This window comes from Thunnus albacares, chromosome 21 (genome assembly GCF_914725855.1).
Source record: "Thunnus albacares chromosome 21, fThuAlb1.1, whole genome shotgun sequence".
Lineage (NCBI taxonomy): Eukaryota > Metazoa > Chordata > Actinopteri > Scombriformes > Scombridae > Thunnus > Thunnus albacares.
In genome coordinates this window covers 13,492,349-13,515,890 of record NC_058126.1, presented here as the reverse complement: position 1 = coordinate 13,515,890, position 23,542 = coordinate 13,492,349, and the positions used below count along the sequence as shown (strand labels likewise).

Here is a 23,542-nt window from a genome sequence, read left to right as displayed (position 1 = left end):
TTAAAATCCAGACAAGTATCACTGAAACTATCCATGTGGCTCGATACAACTAGAGGTGAGAAACTATATTTTTTGTCATTTGAGTGAACCGACCCTTTAAACTTGACACATGCTTGTATATTCTCATTGTTTTCATATGATATTGGTGTGTAAGAAACAAAAACTCTTTGCTTCTGCATTTATTTCACATGCTTGTTATCTGTACCATATGCGTCCCTGACCGCAGTGTTTGGGTTTCAGACAGCCAGCAGCCATTTGTGGAACATCCGGCTATGAGCCCAGATGTGTTGTACATGAAGGAGAAGCAGCCACTGGTCATCCCCTGCAGGGTCACCCACCCTAACATCACCACCACGCTGGTCAAGGTCAGTGCAGAAAAAAAAGAAATGATCTGTCAAGCATGCTGACACCTTGGATGTGTTTTCTACATGTAGCGAGTGTATCTACACACTTAACGTTACACTCACATTCTCTGCACATCATCACTTGTCCCAGTCAGTTTTTTCCATCAGGGCTCACATATGCGCACAATGCACCATCCCGTTGTTTCTCCTTCTCCGGATCATTCGCAACATTGTTCTTATCTTGGCAGCCATTACTCTGTGGCGAGTGTGTCCGTTTGTTTGTGTCCGTCTGCGGATATGTGTGAAAGTGTGTGCGGATGTGTTTGTGAGTGTTGGTGCTTGAGTGCTGAGTGAGGGGGAGAGCAGACAGTCTTACTAAGTGCAAAGACGAGCGTTTGGAGTGCTCGCTGTCTGCATGTGTTCATGTTGATGTATCAGTTTGCTGGTCTGCAGATGAAACAAAACTGTCTGTCTGCTCGCATCTTCAAGAAAACCAAAGATGCCTCTCTTTTTTACGGGCTTTTTCCAATCTAGCGGCGCCCACGTCATCCTGTTGGCTTTTTTTTTTTTTCTTTCTTACCCCTGGAGACAGGACATGGGGTCTGGAGTGCCCCGTTGGCTCCCGGCCAGCACCACTTCCCACATCTCACCCTCCACCTCTTGTAGTAGCAACCCTGGCTGCCAACTTCCCCCCTGATGCTTTAAACAGCTGGCTTGCCTGGAGGAGGAAGCAGAAGCAGCTACTGTTGGCCTCAGCAGATCAAAGTGCAGTCCAATCTCTTTAATCAGGAGTGCTGATCATTAATATAGTGGTTTGTGCGTCATTGTAGGAAGCTTTTTGTGAATAACTACAGTACAGTATTTGTCATACAGTAGGCTCTGGTGAATAATGCCCACGTTTGTTTTTTGTATGCATGAAAACAATTAAGAAAAAAATGAATTAAAGCAATTTAATACTACACTTTCATAATGTTGGGGTACTTGTGAGAGACAGGTTTTAAAAAGAATAGTCAAAATCAGAAGCAGAGGCTGAGATATCTTTACTTTTAGTTTCTATATGGGTCAAGCTCTAGAAAATCTTAGATCCTACACTTCCCATAATGCAACTCAAGAGCATCTTTTGCCAGACCCTCTCTGTCTGGTAAATGCTCAAGTCTTGCCCCTACTTTATAATGCATGTTTCCTTTTTTTTAAAATGTAGTCCCCAAGCCTAGATGACTCTATTTAACTCACATGAGTAATTTTCTTCAACTTAAACTTCAAAGCTCCTTGACTTAATTTAATTGACTTAAAAAAATCAAGAGGAAAGCTGTAACAAAAGAAAATGTCTAGGATCCAGGAAGTGCAAAAACATTTGGACAAGCCAGACCTTGTTTGTCACATCCTAGTATTTCTCCAAACTTTGAATCAGATCCTAAAACAGACATGGCTACACACACACACACATGTTTTTGTCCTGCTTCCATCTCCTCAAAAAATGCCTGGAACTACTAAGGTAATTATTCTTAAAATAGCTTTCCTCCTCTTCCTTCATCTCCCGCTCGCTCCTCTCACCCCTCTCGACCTCCGCTGGCCAGCTTGAACCAGGAATCTTCTCAATGTCACTGGCCTCTGGAGTGTTTTTTTCCTGGAAGGATTTTGCACTTTGCCTGGATCTTTAATGCGACCATTCTCAGCGGGAACAATACCAAGGAGGCCTGACTCTCTCGCTTCTAGCCGTGAAAGTGACCGAGAGGTCCCGGAGGTCCGGGACGTCGGGGTTGACCTGGGGTTCCAGTCCAAATGTCTATATCCTGTAGTAACAGGATGCAAGGAGATGGACTGGAGTCACGTTTCTCATATCCTGACTCCTCTGGCTCTTTTCACTCCTCCTCTTGTCTCCACCTCTACCACCGCCTCCCCACCTTCGCCTTGCCTCCATGTTTGGTTGGTGGATGAGGGTAAGAGGGGCAGAAAGGGCACTAAGGGCACTTAGATGGGGCGCCAGTGAGTTTTGTAGGTGGGGAGAGTGAGAGGCTACTTTACAGGACCGAGAGGGACAGAGGAGGAGCTTAGCGGCGTCTGAAAGGGTCACCTCACTCTGAGAGGGGGGATATCAGCCAGTTCACACTGGGGGTGCAGGAGGGGGGATGTGTGTATGTGTGTGTGGTGGTGGTGGTGGTGGCGGTGGGGGGGGGTGGTCCACCTGTTCCCTTGAGAGAGGGTGGGAGGCTTCCACTGTGTCACAGAAACTCTAGTAAACATTTCCTTGAGTCTGCCTCGAAGAAAACAACAAGGTTACACAGTTACACAAGAGTCCATGTCAAGGTAGCCAAGAAACCAGATTACAAAACGAACCCTGTGAGAATACAGACAGCTTCATGTGAAGATTTTTTTTTTGACTCATCTGACTCTCTATTGTTGGCATCAGCTGGAGATTTTTGTGTGACCAAAAATAATCCACTGATCCCAAAAAGGACTTGTGACCAAGATAGATCTGTTTCTTAAAAGCAAACAAAGGAGCTGCCAAAAAAGTTTGATTTTAGTTCAAACCCAATTCTACAAATTAGTCACTTAAGTGGATACAGTTTTGTTCAGGTGTTGAAAAAAAAGTGTCTAACGCTGAACCGTTAGCTGATGCTCTGCCTCCAAGTTGAGTCAAGACATTGTAGATTGTGCATCTGATGCCTTCTCAATATCTGGCTCCAATGCTCAGCTGGGACAACTTCTGATCAAAAATTACATTAATCAGCGAAAGAACATTCTCAAGTCCACTTCTGCATTACAGTAAACGTGAACAAGGACATAATCCATCAGAACTGCAGACTTGGACTTGAGTCAGTAACAACAATGAGATCTTGAGACTTGAAGTCTCCAGTTTCAGCCTGGATAAATCTCACAAAAAATTAAACAAGGCAGTGACAGATGCAGCTTTGAATATAATTAGACCTATAGCCAACATTAGAAGGACTTAGCCTCAGGTTTAAAAAAAAAAATGCTATTTTCAAATACAACTTATTATTCATATACTATTGGATAAACTGCCAGGAAATTTTGTACAGTCATGAAGATCAGGATCCCCAAAAGATGAATCCTCCTGATGTGAGTGATTGTCTGACTTTTTTAGCACCACCATGAGGTTTATATTTTCATTTTTTTAGTGAGATTTCTCAACTGTGTCTGGATTGTTATGAAATCAAGTACAAACATTATTGGTCTCCATGAACCTTTGGTGACCCTATAATATTTCAATCTGGCACCATCATCAGCTCAAAATCAAATTGTCCAATAATTTGTTAATCTATCTAATAGCCTTTTCCCCCTTTTTTGCAATGAGTGTTACAGTTTTATAGAGCCTCTGGCATGTTTGTAGACTCTTAGTCTTGTTAATAAATACTTTTCTCTTGGCTTGGAGTTGCCCCTCAGGACTCAAAATTCATCATGGATTTGGCACAAAACACTTTCTCACTCTGGACTCGATACATGTTTCTATTGACGCTGAGAAGCTGAGCCATTTTCCCGTTAAAATCATGTCATTTATTTTCTTTTCTGGCAGTGATGCAAATGACAAATGCTAATGTTTCCTCGGGTGTATTGTTGTTGTTTTTGCAAAGTTCTCACAAGTGAGCCTTTCCACCCTTATTTCCATTTTTTGTGGTTATAGTATCAAAATTCCTCATTGTGATAGTCTTCTGGGGCCTTAATTTCCCCACTTGTACGTGAGGTTTTAGTTGTGCTTGATGTGTGTTCTCATGGTTTTGGTACAGTCAAACATTTGAAGTGTTTTGCCTACTCCTCCCACAGTTCCCCAACCACAGCCTGAGTCCAGATCAGAGGAACATTATTTGGAGCAGCAAGCAAGGCTTCACCATCCGAACTCCCACCTTCTATTACATTGGCCTCTTCTACTGCCAGACCACCACTGACGGCGTAACACACAAGTCACGTATATACTTTGTCCACAGACCAGGTCAGCACGCACTCCGCAGCAGTACATAAATCACACGTAAAAATGCATGTGTCTCCCCTCTAGTCCACTCTGGCCTCTCTATGTATCATTTCCTATATTTTTCTCTCTCTTGTGCCAGTGAGTAACATCATGGAGGTGTATCTGAACAGCAGTCGTCCTGTGCAGGCCCTGAAGGGAGAGAGACTGGTCTTGAACTGCACTGCTAAAGGGGAGTTGAACACCAGAGTCAACATCACCTGGGACTACCCTGGAAAGGTCAGACGTGCATTCATGTCTGCAGAGAGTTTGTATGAACCAGGGAAGAACAGGATTAGACGACAAATGACCTTTGACAGAGACTGACTAGAGGTTTAATAGTCTGTTGCCTTCAAATATTCTTCAGGGAACAGTAAGTCACTTCACTGTGTCTGATCTGAAATAAGATGACAAGCTGACAGACTGTTAAAGTAAAAAACCTGACATGCCGTTCCAGCTCAAGTACACATACTAGTCGCTTTATTGATATTTTAGCTGAGTGGAGTTTTTGATCCTACGTACCTGTCACTAAGATATTATGGTGTACAAGAATTTTTTATAATCTAATTAAAACCTGAGTATAGATAAAAGTTCTTCTTTAAAAGTTTATTTGAGCAAAAGTAGAAGGTTACTATGTATTTATTGTATTCAAAGTATAAGCTGCCATTTTTTAAAAAGTTTTTGAATTTTTTTTTGAAGTTTTACAATTTCAAATAGCAGAATGGACAACATCTTTACTTATAACAAATGTGGATGTAATTGATCTCAACTGCAGTAAAGTACCAGTACACTTTTTAAAAAGGCTTATTTCATTACGGGTGTATAACTAGTTGTATAAATTGTGTTAGTTAATAGATCATTTATTAATGTTTTATAGATTAGTTGGCAGCCATTTGTAACAGCAACTTTTGTGTCGCCAGGTTGTAAGAAATCTCTCTGGACTGTGGGATTTATCAGGAATAGTCACTTTTTAGAAAAGTGCTGCAGAGAATCTAACATTTACAACTAATATTAATTACTTTGTAATGTAATTACAGTATATATTATAAGCATGCATTCTCTCTACCATGCAGATAAAGTATATAAATACATCACTCCAGTTATTTTAACTTCCATGTAAGAAATTCTCCAGCTTTGGGATTCACAACTTGACAAATTTAATTTGAACAACGTGCAGGGACTCTTAGCTGAGCCATCAGCGTTAATTCTCCGGCTTTGTCTCCCTGTCCACCTCCAGAATAACAACACCGGCTCCACCACCAAAAGGCTCCTGAAACACAGAACGCACATGTTATTCTACAGTATTCTGACCATCCCGAAGCTCCAGCGTGCAGACCGAGGCCTCTACACATGCCGAGTCACCAGCGGTGAAAAAACCAAACAACAGAAAGTTAATGTTACTGTGTATGGTGAGTTTTTTCCTTCAGAAACGCCCTTAGATCATTCAACCACGTAAGGATTAATCATACACTATTGCTGCAGCTGCTGCATGAGTATCATTCTGATGTTTTCTTCTGTTTCATTATACTATCACTTCCTTTTTTACAGACTGAATCACTGTTGAGGGTGAGGGATAAATGTCACAATAGTTATGTTCATTCACTTAATCCTGTGTTTCCTAAATTTTAGACCGCCCATTTATCCGTTTGAAGCCAAGACATGGATCTGTGATGGAAGTTCAAGCAGGACAGAAATCTTATCGAATCACTCCCAAACTCAGAGCATTCCCCGTTCCTGAAGTCATCTGGTAAGAGACCACTTGCACTCTTAGATCAGAAACCACACCCTACTGCTTCACTAGAATTCTGAGAAAGTTTCCTCTTTAGTGTATAATTCCCTTTTTTGTGTAATTTCTAAATAAAGTCTACTTTAATTTCCGCCATATTTCCTGAGGAAGATGATGTTGGTTAAGCAACCAGCGATTGACAAAGATTGTGGCTCATATTGTTTTAATAATTGTAAAAGTGCTGTCCTTGAAACTCTTCTTGAAACGTTGCTTTTTTTCTGACAGGTTGAAAGACGGCCAAGTGGCAGCAGAGCAATGCTCGAGATACCACATGGACGAGAATTCGCTGGTGATCCGGGATGTGGCAGAGGAGGATGCTGGGAAGTACACCGTCCTGGTACGAATCCAGGAACATGGACTCTACCAGAATCTCACGCTCACACTCGTGGTCAACGGTGAGAAACACTGATTGAATTCCTCACCCACCAATCAGCCTTAGCTCTGTCTGTCTCTCTTCTCAGAGATTAAACTTTGCTCTTGTATCTGTGTGTGTGTGTGCGTGTGTGTGTGTGTGTGTGTGTGTGTGTGTGGGCTTCTTGGCTGACAGTGAGTCCTCAGATAGGGGAGAAAGCTGTGTCGTTGCAGGACCCGGGCTCTGTGCCACAGGGGAGCAGACAAGCTCTGCACTGCACATCCCATGGTGTCCCTCCTCCGCACATCCAGTGGCTCTGGCACGCCTGCCCATCCAAAGGCCTGTAAGTAGCTCATAAGCACATAAAAAAAAGTCTATAAAATGAAATTTAAAACAGACACCTGAATAGTGTCAGTCTGCATGAACGTTAATTTTTGAAAATTATAAGAATCCTTAGGTCTCTTTACAAAGTTGCAGATTTTTTTTTACAAACAGAACAATGAAAAGCTGTTTGAAATACACATTGAGACCAACCAAAAAAACAAAATATAAGACAGAATATATGAGTTTACAGCAATACTGAGCTCTCTGTGTCTTTTGTTGCTTTCTAATTAATCAATTCAGTAAATTTTAACAAATTAAACTGCACTATGCAAAAAAAGGATGATATATGCTATTTTTATGCTTTAATTTTAATAATAATTTCTCATTGGTTGATATTCAATTAATCTTTACACATCTGTGTGTATTTTGGCTATAAATAATATTAGTGCCGTAATTTTTCAAACATGATAAAGATGTTTTATTTGTTGTCTGTTAATTCGGTGGTGTGTAGTGTGTGTGTGCACGCGTGCACGTGTGCGTGTGTATGTGATTTTTGAAAACGAGACATGTTTTGTCTATTTCAGCATATGTTCAGACAGAGTTTCCTCCTTGTAACCAGAACAGATGCCTTTGGGGGCCTTTCATGTGCAGGAATGTGTGAAAATGTGTGTGCGTGAACTCACATGTGTGTGTGTGTGTCATCATGTCTGTGTTTATATGTTTGTTTGCTTGAGCAACTCTTTTCCCATATGTTTGTTCTCTTACTGTCCATGTGTCCTTTTCCATATGTTTGTTTAAGTGCGTACAAATGTGTTGCGTGTGTGCGCGTATGTGTGTGTCAGTGTGTGTGTGTGTGTGTGCCTGGTACATTCACAGACACAGTACACAGTGTATCTCAGACTTGAAAGGACAGAGAAAAAAAAACACACTTCAATAGAGGCCAGTTCCGTGCTCTCAGTCACGATTTGTTGGTTTCCAAATCAAACGCTATGATTTAATGAATTTCCTGTCCAGGACACAGGGTGAGAGGCCTGTTTATTATTGTGATTGCACACCGCATCCTGTGATGCTTTTTCTTATATCTGACACAGACACTATATATAAAGTTCTCATGAGAAATGGCCCAACCCAAAGATGCAGAGGGACAGTCATTTAGCCAACTTGCACAGTGACAGTACTAACACATACACACACACACACACACACGCACATGCACGTGTACTCAAGCAGGCACTTGCCAAAAACATTGATTGAGTTGTTCTTGGAGGTCAGACACTTATTGTGTTGCTCATGAACAAGTCAGAAAGGTTAAGTATTACCTGAGAGCACCACAGCAGCCGCCCATACTCTATTCCCCATCCGAGACACACTGACATCATCGGCATACTTGACCCTTAACCCCGGCACTCTCACATGGCGCCATGCCGAAGTGCCGCCTGTGTGGTTTCATCTGTCCATCTATGCCAAATGTAATCTACATAATGTACATGAAGATCTTTTAGACCAGATGGCAAAGCTAGAATATCTGATATTCACTGGGTAGAGAGATGTAAGCGCTTCATCCTGAAGAAATGTCGTCATTATTTAGAAGATCTGTTTCATTCTTACATTTAGATCTCAAGGTTATAACTATTTTTGAAATTTTGCTGCAGTTGCACTTCAGAATTGTATTATTGTGCAGACAAACAGCATATTTGAGAGCATGTTTTATCTTTTATCATGATAAAAGTGGTAAGAAAATTATTTTATGATGAATTAGTTTAGTCATCGCTTGATATTTAGATTTAAATTAATTCAGATTGGGTTAATATGCAAGTAAATTCAAAATTTACTTTGGTCTATAAGTAATTACACTAAATATCTGGTATAAAAGAAAAAGAAGCAAAACAAAAACATCCAACAAAAAAGGCAAATACTCCCAACAAACCAGAAAATTAGAAAACAATCCAACATAGCATAAAGATGTCTACAGACTGAGAAGGTCCAGCTGCACAGTAACGTCCCAGCAGATTACATTTGGCCTCTTCATAGGCTGATTACTGGCCCTGTGTAAAGCTCTGTTCTGGTTCTGCTTCAGTGACTGTGTTGAGTGTGTTTCTTTAGACTAGTTTTTGGCTGGATCCTCACTAGGCCCCTTGTTCTTTGCAGCCTGGCTGCACCACGAGCCTGACGCCGCGCTGGAGGAGGCCCAGGGACAGTGGACCAGGCTGGGCCAGGCTGAGGGGGCCTCGCGCCTGGGTCCTGGGTCCACTCCTGGGTCTGGCCCTGGGAACCGCAGTGCTCTTATCTGGCCTGGGCAGGAGGCGCACTGGGCTTCCTGTGCGAAAATCAGAGCGCTTTTCCTCTTGTTGTTTGGCTTCCTCTCCGACGCGAGACGCTTCCCAGCAGCGTGATTGTCCCTTCGTCTTCAAACGTGGCACAGTCCGCTTCCTCAAGAGCTTGATCTATTCTTGAGAGCCCCCCCCCCACCAACACCACCACCACCCCAACTCTGCTGCCCCCCACACATACCTCTGCAACCCCTTCCCTCACCAGCTCTGCCCTCCACCCCAACCCAGCATCCTCCACTTCAACAGAAGAACAACTCCCCACCCTGGAGCTCCCTCCTCCCCCTCCTCCTCCACCACCACCACCACCACCACCACCACCACCTCCACACACTCATCAACGCTTCTCCATCGCAGCCAGAACCTTCAGTGACATTACCAGTGATCCCATGTGATGATCCTGTGCTTGCTAAACTGGTGTGGAAAGTGAGGAAAGTGACTTGGAACACTGCTGAGCAGTGAAGACCAGGAGACACAGGAAACAAGGAGGAAAATAAGCCACATCACTAAGGATTTAAGGACACCTGCTTTACTGATTATTTATTTATTTCCTCCATTGCCCAAGTTTCAGTCCTCCCCTCGCACCCAGCCATCCTGTAGTTGTTTTATGCTTTTTACATTTCACAGACATTTTGAGCCAGAAGAAGTGCAATTCCATCCATCCACCAGCCACATTTCTGGAGCTGCTTTGCTTTTTTATTGTGTCCTAGAGTGGTACTATAATGGGCGCATGAACCGTGCCTGTCCCAAGCCCTGATCTGATTCTGACATCCACAAAAGCTGTGAGTTTCTGTTCCGATTTTTAGCCACCGGTAGAGGGTCAAATGTGCTCACCTGGCGATGGATGGGTGAAACAGGAGAGAGGACAAGCTTTGTGTTGTTCACTATGGGATGCCTACAGTTCTCCATTAAAAGACTAACGGTCAGCAGCAGACGCCTACCATGTAGGAAGTCTCCACAGACCAAGAGACTATGACTGCCCTCTGTCATATTGTGTCATCCTGTGTCGTCCAGTGTCCTCCCATGTCAAAATGTCTAATGTTTGTTTGTCAAATGATGTCAGTATAACAGCCCTCTTGTCTTTGTATTGAAATTAAAAAAAAAACAGCCAAGTGTATGTGTGATACTACAAGCCATTTTAAGAGAGTGAGTGCCGTAAGTGTTTTAGTGCAGTCCATCTGTGTGTGTGTGTGTGTGTGTGTTTGTTTGTTTGTGCGAGTGTGTAAAGCAAGTGTGCGCAGGAACGTCTTTGTGTGCATGTGTGTGTGTGTGTGTGTGTGTGTGTGTGTGTGTGTGTGTGTGTGTGTGTGTGTGTGTGTGTGTGTGTCCCATTCTACGGGTGTCTCCCAATGTGATCCATTCATTGTATACAGATGTTCTATGAGTAATATATGAATCTAATATTTAATAATTTTATACAACTAACTTACATATGATGAAATGACAATATTTGCCAACTTTGTATGAAACTGTTAAGGTGTATTGTTTTTTTGAAGTGTTATATCAGTTGTGTTTTTGCATTAAACTTTGCTTATACTTGTGTATGGTGTATGGTACGGCTCTGTGGTTATTTCGGGGTTGAAACAGGAACATGCAGGACAGGGACAGTGGTCAAAGTGTATTTTAGGCAGTGAAACAGGACAGGAAGAAAAAAAAGCAGGAGATGACACCCACTGATACACAACTTGGAACAGCTCATTCATATTTCCAGACAGCTGCTCACCCTGTTGGCAGGCACACACTGTGTGAATGTGGCTGTGGAGTGATTGTAATTTTGTGTTTCTAACATCCACACATTCATCTAACTAATCATATTTGTGTGTGAGTGAGAGAGCCTTTCCTGGGAAGCGTGGGAGTGTTAGCTGGTGTAATCTGTGCCCGTGTGAGTGTGCGTGTGTGGGAGCGTGTAGCAGGTGTGGGTATGTGCATGCGTGTGTATATGTGTGTGTGTGTCAGACTCGCGGTGTCATGCACAGGGTGGGTCCCATCTAAATGCCAAGAGGAAGAGCAATCAGGGAGAAGAGAGGAACCAACCTCAGGGAGGAGCTCAGGACAGACAGACAAGGATGACGACAAGGATACAGACAGAGACAGGGAGCAAAGAGGGGCAGGGATACATCCATAAACAGGCACAGGATCAATGAACACTGTGGAAATTATAGTTTACACTGAGGGTGGTGAAGCTGGTGAAATAATGAAGCTGCATTCTTTGGTGTATGAGATTGGTCTACATACATAGATAGATAGATAGATAGAATTCACATAATTATCATCATCTTCAAGCCAACTTTTACAATTTGTGTTGCACAAAAACACGTCCATCCCAATCTTTGCAACTTTTAAATGAGTGTTAAGATAAAGACTCAAACACAAACTAAATGTTAAGAAATGTAGAAATATTTTTTGGTGTTTTGCCATTTTGTTCATAAGAATCAATCAGTGCAGCTTTATTTCATTAATATATTTTATTTTTTTTAACAATATTTCTTATGTTGCTGTTTCCTGCTGCACTCATCGCCTTTATTAAATTATTAAAATTAAGTTTTATTCATAACAACATTTACTTATTCTTTGTTGTAGAGAGTATTAGCATATCTACATTACACTACTTGATATTTACAGTTACATTTGATCATAGATATATGAAATAATTATTTGCCAGTGTAGCGGAATAAAGAGAGTATTATTTAAACCCGAATTAGACCAAATATGCATGATTCAGATTTTTTTTTTGATCTAAGTTGAATGTTTCACCACTGCAGCTGTTATGACACATGAAGAAGTAGATGAAGAATACTGTAATTCATCACACATTTCACTATTTTATCGCCTCCTCCTCCTTCCTCATTTCCAAAATTATCATCAGCGTGTTGTAAGGCCTGACATCAACTCCTGTATGATTTCAGTTTTCTTCATCATCAGTCGATGAGCAGAAATAACCACAAAGCTGTTTGCATAAGCTCCAGTTCCCATAGCTTTACTGGTGTGTAATCTATGGATTTAGACTAGAGTCATTGAGAGGGACAGGAACTCTTGTCCTGGAAATGTGGGATGATTTGTTAAGAATGGAAGGAAGCTGATCCACAGGATGACAATACCACCTCTGCATCCTCCATGGATGAACATTCCAGCATTACATAGCACTCCAAAGATTCACTATTGTCAGCCTGCAGGACAGGGTGAGAGGACGTGATGCTATTGATAAAAATGGTAATGATGATGATGGTGATTATGTGAATAATAACATCAAGCAGCGACGATCAAGGCATTTTCATGCTGAGCGCAGCTGAGAAAAACATACACACACACACCTGGAAGCAGCTTAATATGACTTGTGTCAACACAGCTGAGTCCTTCTCCTCCTCCTCCTCCTCCTCCTCCTCCTCCTCCTTCTACAAGGTGTGTGTGTCCGACGTCCTCCTCCCTATGGAGCCCTGTGACAGAGAGAATCCCCGCCACGTCCACACACAACCACATCCTGAGTGTTACGCACAGACAGGAAGTGCTTCAGGGGAAGAAAAAGGTGGGTAACAGGATTTTGGCTGACATTGGCAAGACTGCAATTGAAAAAAAAACACAGAAAGCGTCTTGATATTGCAGATTCTGTGGTGAAAATTGATCTAAAATACGCTAAACTGAAAAGAAGTTGCATCAGGGGATCATCACATGTATTTCACATGCTCTTACTCACACAGAAACACACCTACACCACATTAACTACCAATACTTATCGACAGCTTGCATGTTGAGCTGCCCACTGGGTTGGAAGTGGGCAGGAGGTCTGGCTCAGGGACCCCTATTGTCTGCTTAGCGAGCCCATGGAAAATATGATCCCTGCCATCAGTGGCAGAGGTAACGAGAAATGAACCTTATGAATGTGTGTGTGTGTTTCACAGTGTGCTAAGTGCCGGTTTGCTCATGCGGATGTTTGTGCTTTTCACAGACGGTGGGGGTCCTGACTGTGGCAGAGGCCTTTGTGTCTGGAGTGTATCGTTGTGTTGCCTCCAACTCTGCAGGCACAGACCAGCTAGACATCCACTTCTACATCACAGGTGATACCAGATGAGATGAATCACCTCTTATAGCACATGGGCGTTGTTCTTCTTGTGCAAATCAGGGGATTTTTGTTTTCAAGGCTTAGAGAACTAATTACAGTAGGAAAGATCTAGTTCAAATTCCCTCTCAGCCCTTAAATAACCAGTTTCTGTTTTCTTTTTGTCACCTGATTACTTTTCTCTCTTGACGTCCTCCTCCTACATCGAGAGTAGGCATACTGTACATCAGCTGATCCACTTAATGCCTTGTCATTCTTGGCTTGCAAAATTACTTTCACATCTATATTTTGGGTATTCATCCAGAGTAAGGAATAAAGGTTAAATGTCATGCCAAAGTCTTTTGATCTGTTTGGGTTAGAGTGACCTTAAAAAGGACACCCCAAAATATTATTTCTTCTAATTTGAGGTCTGATATGACGTCAGTTATTGTCAGTTATTCATCAATCATCTGGTGACTTTCTTTAATCATGAACAGACAGTATCTAATAGATTGAACACATTGCCTTCTTTCCTATCTTGTACTCAATATTGCCAAAAGAAAATATAATAGTAGTTCAAATAAACTTTATTTATACAATATGTTTTACACAGTTGAACCAGGATTAAAACAATCCAGGACTCCAATGAGGCAAATAAAATCAGATTTTACAATATAAAATGGAATCAAATGTCCAACAATATTATAAGATAAAAGTAATAATAATAGTAAAACGGATAAGACATTTTGTAGATAAAATAGTGTGTTAACATTGATGAAAGGCTTCTTTCTTTTTTTAAAAAGATTAGTTTTAAGAAGTGATTTAAAAGATGTCAATGATTCTGCAAAATATGTTTGTATAGTGTATTAAATGTGTAGATTTTCATTTCTATGAGAAGTAAAAGAAACACTGTACTCATGCAGTAGAAGACAAAATGTCTTTGATTGACCATTAGTGAAAGGTACAGATAAATAAAATGTAAAGAAATTAAAGCTACAGACAAGAAGAGAGCAGAGAAGATGGGGAAGGGATGGAGAAATTACTTTTTTGAGTTTTCAGAAGAATATATAAAGATTTTACTGCTGTGTTACGTTCATTTCACAGTCAGGGAGACAGGAGGCGCAGTGTGAGAGACATGCAGAGAGATCCTGCAGCTGGGTCAGAGTGCCGCTGACACAGGATATGATGCGGAGTTTAAAACTGCACCACTGTCTGCAACAGCATCCACCAATATGTCACAATGCAACGGTGCTCAGTTATTTTTAAATTGAAGAAATGAAACTTTTCCCTATCAAATAATCTGCCATTTGCTCATTCTTCAAAATAAAAAATGACCCTTCAGTGGGTACAAATTTTAGAACCACATCAGAAAAGGTCAAACCGCCTTATGATGCACAGTGTGTATGTGTCACAGATGAAGTAACACACATTAATGTAGGTTGAAATACTTGGCAGAACAAAGTAGCGTACGTGCATTGTGCTCATACTGTAGTTTTGTGTGTGACATGAGGTTTGATTTGTTACTCGGGATACATGGTAAGGTTTTTGTGCCATGTGTTTTTTAGTGTGTGTATGCGTTGGTGTACAAGACTCTGCCGAGCTGTTAGTGTGTGAGCAAGAGCGAAACAGGAACCTGTGGCTCTTATCGTTCCACTTCCCCGTGCAGCGCACTTCCTTGGACTGGCAGGTCCGCTTTATTTCGGGAGGCCTTGGGGTGTTCGGGAAAGATAAACACTATCTGCCATCAGGAAACTCTCGAGCCGTTTCCACGGGAAGTTTCAAATGGCTAAAGTAAATAAAAAGCCTTTTCACTGTATTCCACTAGCTGCTTTTACCCACAACAGCATTCAACATTGTCTTCAAAGGTTAGCCTACAAAAATGGAGGATAAGTGGAATCAGCTATCAAAAGTATACGTTTCAGGATCCAGACACACATGTCGAGAAACTGAGAGGGCTCATTTATCAAACAGGAGATCAGCGGTTTATATTTTGTTCATGTCCCTCCTCACCTCTCCCTTTTTATCAATCCATCTTTTTGTCTCCCTGTGCTTCCCGTAGACGTCCCAGGAGGCTTCAGTGTAAGCAAGAGGGAGGAACCTAGAGAGGGCGGAGACCTCCATCTCACCTGTATAGCCAATAAGTACCTGTTCACAGCGTTGTCATGGCAACGAGTGAACGACACAGAGGGTGCCCGATCCCGGAGTCCTGCCCTGAGTAGTGAGGTCACATCAGGGGAGTTCTCCCACTCCCTGCTCCTGTTGCTAAGCAACATCACAGCCAGAGACTCTGGGACCTACAGATGCTCCGCCCACCACCTCGTCACAGGACAGGTGACACACCTGGACGCACAGGTGGTGGTCACAAGTAAGTCGTCTCTCCTCTCTGTCCTCAGCATCTATAATCTTATAATCAATAATGTACCGGAAAGGAAAACTTACTTTAAAGAGAAATTAACTGTTTTACTTTGTTGTATGAATTTTTTATAAAAAGCAGTTGATCAAGCAAAGGCCTCATTTATATCAGTATTATAAGATCATGTTTAAGCATGTTTTTTTAGATTATGCAACAAAAAAACACATTAAATCCATGGAAGCAAAGAAAGGCCATAATCATTTCAATTTTGTAAGCAATAGAATACTGAAATACATTTAATGTTGAAATTTGACTACCACTAAATTTATAGCAATAAAATATTTGACACTGGAAACCAATTATCTGAATGCATATATTTGTAATCTGATTTCCCCTCTTTGAATTTTTAAAAGGTGACTTTTTTTTTTTCTTTAAATTTTTTTTTTTTAGGATGCAAATTTTTTTTTTTGCAGGTTCACAATTTCAGATAGAAAATTCAAGTGTCCAGAGGTTTCCAGTCACTGATCTGAACTTCTCTTTCTCACATATGACTGACAAAACGTAACCTGATAGAATAAAAGTCTAATGGAGTTGGACGCAACTCAGACATAGTTCTTTTAAAATATTGGACGCTTGAATTTTCAATCTGAATTTATGAAATCTAAAAAATACGTGAAAACAAAGTTGAAATTATATTTTGCTAATTTATAAGAGGGAAATTCAAAGCACATAAATTCAGAAGGATGGTTTTTAAAGTGCAATATTCCAATGCTATAAATTATCTCAATGATATCAAAAGTTTTTATTTGTATTCATTATTCAATAGTGATTCAGTTTCACAATTACATATTTTATAGCTCATAAGTCTCAAATCTTTTTGGCCCTGTTTTTGTTTCCACGCAACTCATTGTGCAGAGGAACTGAAACAGTTCTCATGAGTTGAATGATTCAGGGGCTGAGCAGGGGCCCGAGAACATACCAGAAATTAGAAATTATTTATTGTCTCAGGGCCTTGAGTGAGTCATGGGCCAAATCTGTTTTCTGAATTTTGATTCTTAATAACTAAATTTCAAAGACAGTTTTAAGTTGAGCTCTGGAAAATTCTCGACTTAAACTCACAACCTCCCCATGTTTTCTGCGTATATATGTACATATGTTGCACATACATGCAAACAAACAAACACCCACTCTCACAGAGATCTAGCTGCTTGGGAATTGGGTCCCCTTGGCTTCCTGGGGCCCCACCCTGCCTTTGCTCTTGCGCTCCAGCTCAGCACCTCTTTCACGTGGGAATGAGCTCTTGTCTGGAGGAAGAGCACACAATGGCACTTCCCACAATGCCACATTTACAGGCCCCTACACAGGGCCGGAGGAACAATCAGCCAATCAGACACTGTCAGGCCCCAGCCCCCGTGGACAATCATCAATTGTTGTCCAGGAGGAAGATAGGGGAAACAACAATCAGTCGCCTTGGTTAAGTGACTTTTCTTCATGTCTTTTACTGCTGTTCTTCATACAATCAGGGCTCAACACGTCAACTTCCTCCCCTGGGACCCCCACAAGGGAATTATTAGAGAGACAGGGTGACCAGAAAGAAAGAGGGGGAGCTAGAAAGGGAGAAAAAGGGGGAGAATAGAGGGACAAAAAACAAAAAAATGGGGCTAAAAAGATCCCAGGAGCAATGAGTCATTTGGTCTAATTTTAGTGTATGTGTATTACAGTGTAATTATAGTGCATGAGAAGGAAACTGAACAACTGTATTCAACTCATTGTGTGTACTAACAGGTCAATAACTGTCCAGATGATGAAATACTACATTGTTGTCGCTTTTTAGAATTGGGTTTGTATTGCAGGGTATTTCAGGGTGAATAAGGGGCCCAGGAGAGCACGAACGTCAGCTGACTCACAGGTTGAAGCCAAGGCCACTCTTTTGCAGAAATGTGTCACTGCGAGTGCCCGATTATTGTCCGAGAGTGGCACTGGTCCAGAAAAAATAGCGCTGGTTTCACTTCATCACAAACGTGTTTTGGTCTAAAAATAACTACAAATGTACTGAGACAAATGTCAACACAGATCTTTTTTTTTTGGCGGCTTTTGTGGCAGAAGAAGTAAAACTAGAGATACCACATTGTAAAATATACTCTCTGCACAAGTAAAAGTCATCTATTCAAAGTTTTACAAAAGTAAAAGTACAAACATTAACAGCAAAATGTCCCTAAAGTGCCTATGATTGATATTTTTATGATAACAATGGATCAAATAACTTTGTGTAATGTGAAAAGGGCTGCTGGTAGTAACAAACCCAGAGAGAATTATCATCTGACTCTGCAGCTTCCTTCAGGTCTATTGAGCTTTTTACAGTCTTTCAGCTCATTGTTTTGGTTTTCTGTCCTTCAACTTTACTGTTTTTGTTCAGCCACACCACTAGCGCAGCACAGTTTTCAGACACAACAGGAAAAAGCTATAAAAATCCACTGAACATTACCTGCCCAGTGCCAAATGGAAGACAAACAACGTTAGCAAGTAGCTGGTGAACACAGTGGAGTTTAATTTAGCAGCTGAAGAGCCAGATATTTCCAAAAGAGACCAAAACAAAGCAAAAAGGAGAGTGAATATTCATCAGGTTCACCAGAAACAAGACTCCACAGTTGTTCTGTGTCTGCTCGATGTATAAATAGCCAACTGTTAGCTACTTAAAGGTAATATTATGTTAGTGCTTTTGTATTTTTTTCTTTTATTTAATTTTCAATTATTTTACATGGGACAAAAAAACACAACAAAACTCCTGTAGCCTAAAATCTTCTCCAGAAGAATAACCCTCTCCCAAAATGTTTTTTACATGACCAGAAAATATGTGAGTGATTGGCATTCATCTGCCTCACTGTATCCAGCATTGCTGCTGGTGTAAACAACATTTTAATGTGGCAATTGGTCAAAGAGGAGATACTTCTAGCTACTTTATATACTGTTGAGTAGTTAATCAATAAAAATGCACTGTATTTTTAAGCAGTTTATATATGTTCATGTAAAACCTTAATATAAGTTAATGTAGCAGGGTAAAAAGTACAATTCCCCTCAGAAATGTTGAAGTTTAAAGTAGCATAAAGCATAAAACTTTCAGACTCTCAGACTTTTGCACTCATACTACACATGGTGTGTGCTTCTCCTTTCAGTTCTGGAGCCTCCAGTGCTGCTTGATAATTTAACAGATTGTACTGTCAACGTGAGCAGTTCGGTGACCCTCAGCTGTCCCTCTGAGGGCATCCCACCCCCGACCATCATATGGTACAAGAATGAACGTGCTCTTTCACAGGGATCAGGTAAAAACAACAATTTACCTTAAATATGCAAACAGAAGCTGTTATCTAGTGTCTAAAAGTTTGCACCACCATCTTCAGGCATCGTCATATCACCAGAAGAGGGAACCCTCCATATTGACCGGATCACAGTGGAGGACCAGGGTTTGTACACATGCCAGGCCACCAATGACAGGGGGTCTGCAGAAAGCTCTGCCTATATATGGGTCAACAGTAAGTATCTGTAGTATCTTTCAAGCATCTCTGCCTTTGATTGGCTTTTTTCATGAGGCTCTTCCATATATGGTTACGTCTAAAGTCCATTGTTCCCAGTTCTCTAAATAGATGTATAGTCTGGATGTACAGACATGCATCACATCACATAGTCTGTCAATTGTACAGGAGGAAGATGGTCAAGATATAAACAGAAGTCTTAATGTATATTTAACAGTTTCTGAGTAAACATTGATCAAAGTGTGTCTTAAGATAATCCCAATGTAGGACACAGTCTTTTGTTCCGTTTTCCTCATTCACACACCCACACACACAGTAGCTTATACGTCCGGTGGCAGACAGTGACAAGACAGACAAGACCCATGTGGCTCTGTTACCCCTCAGTTTGAGCATCGGTCTCCTGGCAGCAGTGGCGGACACGCTTCCCAGCTCGGGTCTGAGAGGAGTGGCTGTGGGTGTGAGGTGTTGTTGTGTTCTGATCAGTCAGGAAGGAAACTGTCTCCCGTTTTTATTTCCTCCGGAAGGGCCCGGCCTGCATCTCAGAGGGGCTCCACGCTGTAGTGAACTGGGCATTTCTACATCTTCCAAAGAAAAAACAAAAAAAATAAATAAACTTGGGATTTAATGAAGAGGTAGTGTAGTGTTTATGGAAGATGGTGGGACAGTGAAAACGCAGTGCCCCCATTTGGAAAGGAGGAGAAAAATGAAAACATCAAGCACCTATGTAAATGTTTTTTATGAAAAGTATCTTTGGTTTCTCTGCAATTTCTCCTTTTTTGATTATCTCTGAGTTTCATTTCAGTACATTTCAAAACTGTATTTTAATCTCAGAGACGCACCAAGGAATAAACTTTCATGGTAAAAAAAAGCCATTCATCAATAGTCAAAACCAAGTTAAAAACTATAAATATCAACAAAAACATCAGGAAATAAATGAATGAAGCTATTTTAAATCAACTGAAGCAACTACAATACACAGAATGAATAATAGAAGTTTCTATTGACTCCAGGCCCACTTGTGTGAAAAATTAAAGCTTATTAAGCACTAATATGTGTTTCTGTGTGTGTGTGTGTGTGTGTGTGTGTGTGTGTGTGTGTGTGTGTGTGTGTGTGTGTGTGTGTGTGTGTGTGTGTGTGTGTGTGTTTATGCAGGTGCCTCAGAAGCCTCATTTCTGGAAATTCCCACTCTCACCTGTACCTGTGTGGTGGCCACTTTCCTCTGGCTTTTGCTCACACTCTTCATACGCAAACTGAGACAGGTGAGAGGAAACAAGAGAAAGTTGTGGCATGATGATGATGATGTAACAAAAACATATAGTCAGGTTTTGTTTATTTTTAAGAATGTTTTTCCGTCTTTCAATTGAATTGAGAATTTAAGTGTGTCTAAATATAATACACAGCAGTTGTTTGACACTTTCTTTAACATAAAATCACTTCTTTTCTTTCCTCCATCTTCCCTCTTGAAACATCAGTACTTTACCAAATTGTTGTTGGATGAATGCATGTAGTTTCCAGGGTTTTTTTCTTAGTAGATGCAAAACATGTGTATACTAAAAGTTTAAATAACCAGTGCTTTTGAATGTTTTAGTCAGTTAAGTACTAAATGTACTACTTTGTACAGGCCTTGTCCTCATTCCATGTTACGCTAATGTCTGTGCCAACTCGCAAGTTGGAGACTTGAAATTTTGTTGAATGCTGAAAAGGGTATATATTAGACTCTATAGTCATATTACTCTGGCCTTTTCTCATAAGTATAAACTGTTTCACATAAATAAGAATACATAAATAGCACACATTCATAATAGGACAATAAATACTTATAATAAATAGACTAATTCAGGCATAACAACAATACATAACTGACATAGATAGTTGCAGTGCATTTAAATTCAGTCATACACAGACACTTATCCACCTGCATCCTACTCATTCTTTAATGCAAGAAGCTGCAAAATTCAGTTGAACCATTTTACTAATTGATTGTCTTCCAGGTTTTATTTTTAAATGAACATAAGTCAAAATAAAACACCAGGAACTACAAATCTACATGTTGATGTTACTATGTGTAGCAATGGTATGCACTGATACATTTATAGAAAAACATCCAGGAACCGTTTTAAATTTTTGTTTCTAAAATTTACTCATTTTGTTTATTCATTTGTCTTACCAAATGCTCTCTTCCCTCTCTAAAGCCCAACAGCTCAAACACCAAACCAGAGTACTTGTCAATCATACTGGACACAGGAGAGGGGCCAATAGAGGAGCAGTGTGAGAGACTGCAATATGACCCCAACCAATGGGAGTTCCCCAGAGAGCGGCTCAAATTAGGTACACTTCTTGACAAAAAAAGTGCAGAAATCAATGTTTTTTGCCTGCTTTTCTTAGCTGTGACAGGAGACTAGATGGCTTTTGGGAATGTAATGCCAACGATGGGAGCGTGGGGATGTATTTAAGATCACATAACAGATACAAGGACTTTCTCATAGGTCTTATCAGATTATTATTGGGAGTGACTCTCATTCCATTAATCAGACTTTGTGTCTGTGTTGTCTGTGGTGAGCTAATTAACTCCAACAAGGGATGTGTAAACTGTGTTTACTGGAACTAATCAGCTCTAATTATCATTGGGGTGGGATTCAGTTAGATGGATTGTTGGTGGGGTATAAAGTCCTTTCTTATCAGCATCTCAAGTCTGGGATAGATGATAATAGTAATTAATAAAGTTGCTCAAATACACACAAAGACACACCTTACTTTTTTTCACTCAAACACTTTGTCTCTCTCTCTTAGGGAAACCTCTGGGCCGTGGAGCCTTTGGTAAGGTGATGCAGGCGTCAGCGTTTGGTATAGAAAACGCCACAAGCTGCAGGACTGTGGCTGTTAAGATGCTCAAAGGTACAAGATCGGCTCCCTGGTGTTATGATAGAAAATAAAATTACAATTCTCTGGGAGAACATATGTGCCACTTTTTTTTTTCTTTTCTGCCTTTTGTCCACTAGAGGGAGCAACAGTCAGCGAGCACAAAGCTCTGATGACTGAGCTGAAGATTCTCAATCACATAGGCCACCATCTGAATGTAGTCAACCTCCTGGGAGCCTGCACCAAGCCAGGAGGTGTGTGTGTGTGTGTCTCCTACAGAATGTGTCATGATTATCATGTGTCATCATAATATAATATGTGTGTGTCTGTGTTTTTTTCTATGTGTGCAGGACCACTCATGGTTATTGTTGAGTACTGTCGCTATGGGAATCTCTCTGCCTTCCTGAAGAGCAAGAGGGAGGTGTTTGTGCACAACAGGGTGAGCTCAGCAGCTTCAACAGTACTGTTGTCCATATACACAATTAAAGATGGTGTCATTATAGCCACATTTCACATAAAACAAGTACATACACTTTGTAGTGCACACACACTAGTAAACCTACTTCTGCAATCTGTTTGAGGCTCAAAGATATTATCTGTTCTTGAGCAGCAGCCAGGTTTACTTCCTTAATTTCTACTCAGAAGTGTTTAAAAACCAAGCAAATATCTCAGAAAGTATGTCAGCCTTTCAGTCCGGCCTTACAAGTGACTGTATGCTATTCTTTCAACATCTGTCACTATCTGCTGTACAGTATTTAATGTTCATTGATTTCATTCCATCTCAGTTGGATGAAAGAAAGGATGGAGAGCCAGGGTGTGTTGGCAGCGTTGGATCTGAGTTTGATGAGAGCGACAACAAAGAGAATGATCTAGGTAAGGACAGGAGATTAGTTAAAAATTCTCCTTTCTTTGTGCACATGCAAACTGCTTGATAACATCGCCATGTCCCTTGTCTTTCTTTCTGCAGATCACAAATCTGCCTCCAATTCTCCTTTATATCTGAAAGATCTCATCTCCTTCAGCTTCCAAGTGGCAAGAGGAATGGAGTTTCTGGCCTCTCGCAAGGTCTCACACTTCTCTGTTCTGTTTGTGCAATGCATGTGAACATGTTTGTTTCCTGTATTTTATATCTGTACTCTGTGTTTCCAAATCAGTGTATTCACAGAGATCTGGCAGCCAGAAATATATTGCTGTCTGATAATAAAGTTGTGAAGATCTGTGACTTCGGCCTGGCCAGAGACATCTACAAAGACCCCGACTATGTCCGCAAGGGAGATGTGAGTTTGCATGAGCAATATGGTTCCACAATGAGAAGTGTTACACTTGCTTTTTGCAAAATCACAGGCATTACAATAAAGCACACCACTGAATGCAAATGAATGCAACTAAAAGCATTTGGAGGGATGTGTTTTTTGCACCGTGTTCTAACATTTACAAAAATTTTAGTCCTAATGGTAACACTTTTAGCAAATTAACAAGGAAAAAAGGTAATTTGAGCTTGATAGGTACATTTTGGAATATTTCATATTTAATTTTTAATTATGATTTAGTATTTTAGAATAAATGTTTTTTCAGATTTTAAAACCGGATGCAAGCATTTACTGCAGAGAAAAAAAAAGCTTTTTCAACAAATCTTTTTGTGAATCTTGAGGGAAAAAAAGTTATGTGGT

General features: G+C 40.7%; 1 protein-coding gene across 2 annotated transcripts in view; it reads left to right on the top strand.

Moving 5' to 3' along the window:
- Positions 1-23,542, top strand: part of flt1 (fms related receptor tyrosine kinase 1) — a 34,774-nt gene that overhangs the window by 6,307 nt on the left and 4,925 nt on the right. Inside the window, exons 4-23 of one of the 2 annotated variants that reach the window (XM_044339614.1) lie at positions 241-365; positions 4,128-4,293; positions 4,412-4,548; positions 5,546-5,717; positions 5,938-6,055; positions 6,320-6,489; positions 6,642-6,789; positions 12,497-12,620; positions 13,041-13,149; positions 15,190-15,495; positions 18,657-18,803; positions 18,882-19,013; positions 20,166-20,272; positions 21,206-21,341; positions 21,804-21,908; positions 22,013-22,126; positions 22,223-22,311; positions 22,658-22,745; positions 22,840-22,937; positions 23,027-23,149. In XM_044339614.1, the coding sequence (XP_044195549.1) occupies positions 241-365; positions 4,128-4,293; positions 4,412-4,548; positions 5,546-5,717; positions 5,938-6,055; positions 6,320-6,489; positions 6,642-6,789; positions 12,497-12,620; positions 13,041-13,149; positions 15,190-15,495; positions 18,657-18,803; positions 18,882-19,013; positions 20,166-20,272; positions 21,206-21,341; positions 21,804-21,908; positions 22,013-22,126; positions 22,223-22,311; positions 22,658-22,745; positions 22,840-22,937; positions 23,027-23,149 (2,714 nt within the window). Of the gene's footprint in view, positions 1-240; positions 366-4,127; positions 4,294-4,411; positions 4,549-5,545; positions 5,718-5,937; positions 6,056-6,319; positions 6,490-6,641; positions 6,790-8,918; positions 10,640-12,496; positions 12,621-13,040; positions 13,150-15,189; positions 15,496-18,656; positions 18,804-18,881; positions 19,014-20,165; positions 20,273-21,205; positions 21,342-21,803; positions 21,909-22,012; positions 22,127-22,222; positions 22,312-22,657; positions 22,746-22,839; positions 22,938-23,026; positions 23,150-23,542 lie in introns of those variants that run through there. The other variant, XM_044339615.1, reaches the window with a different exon arrangement.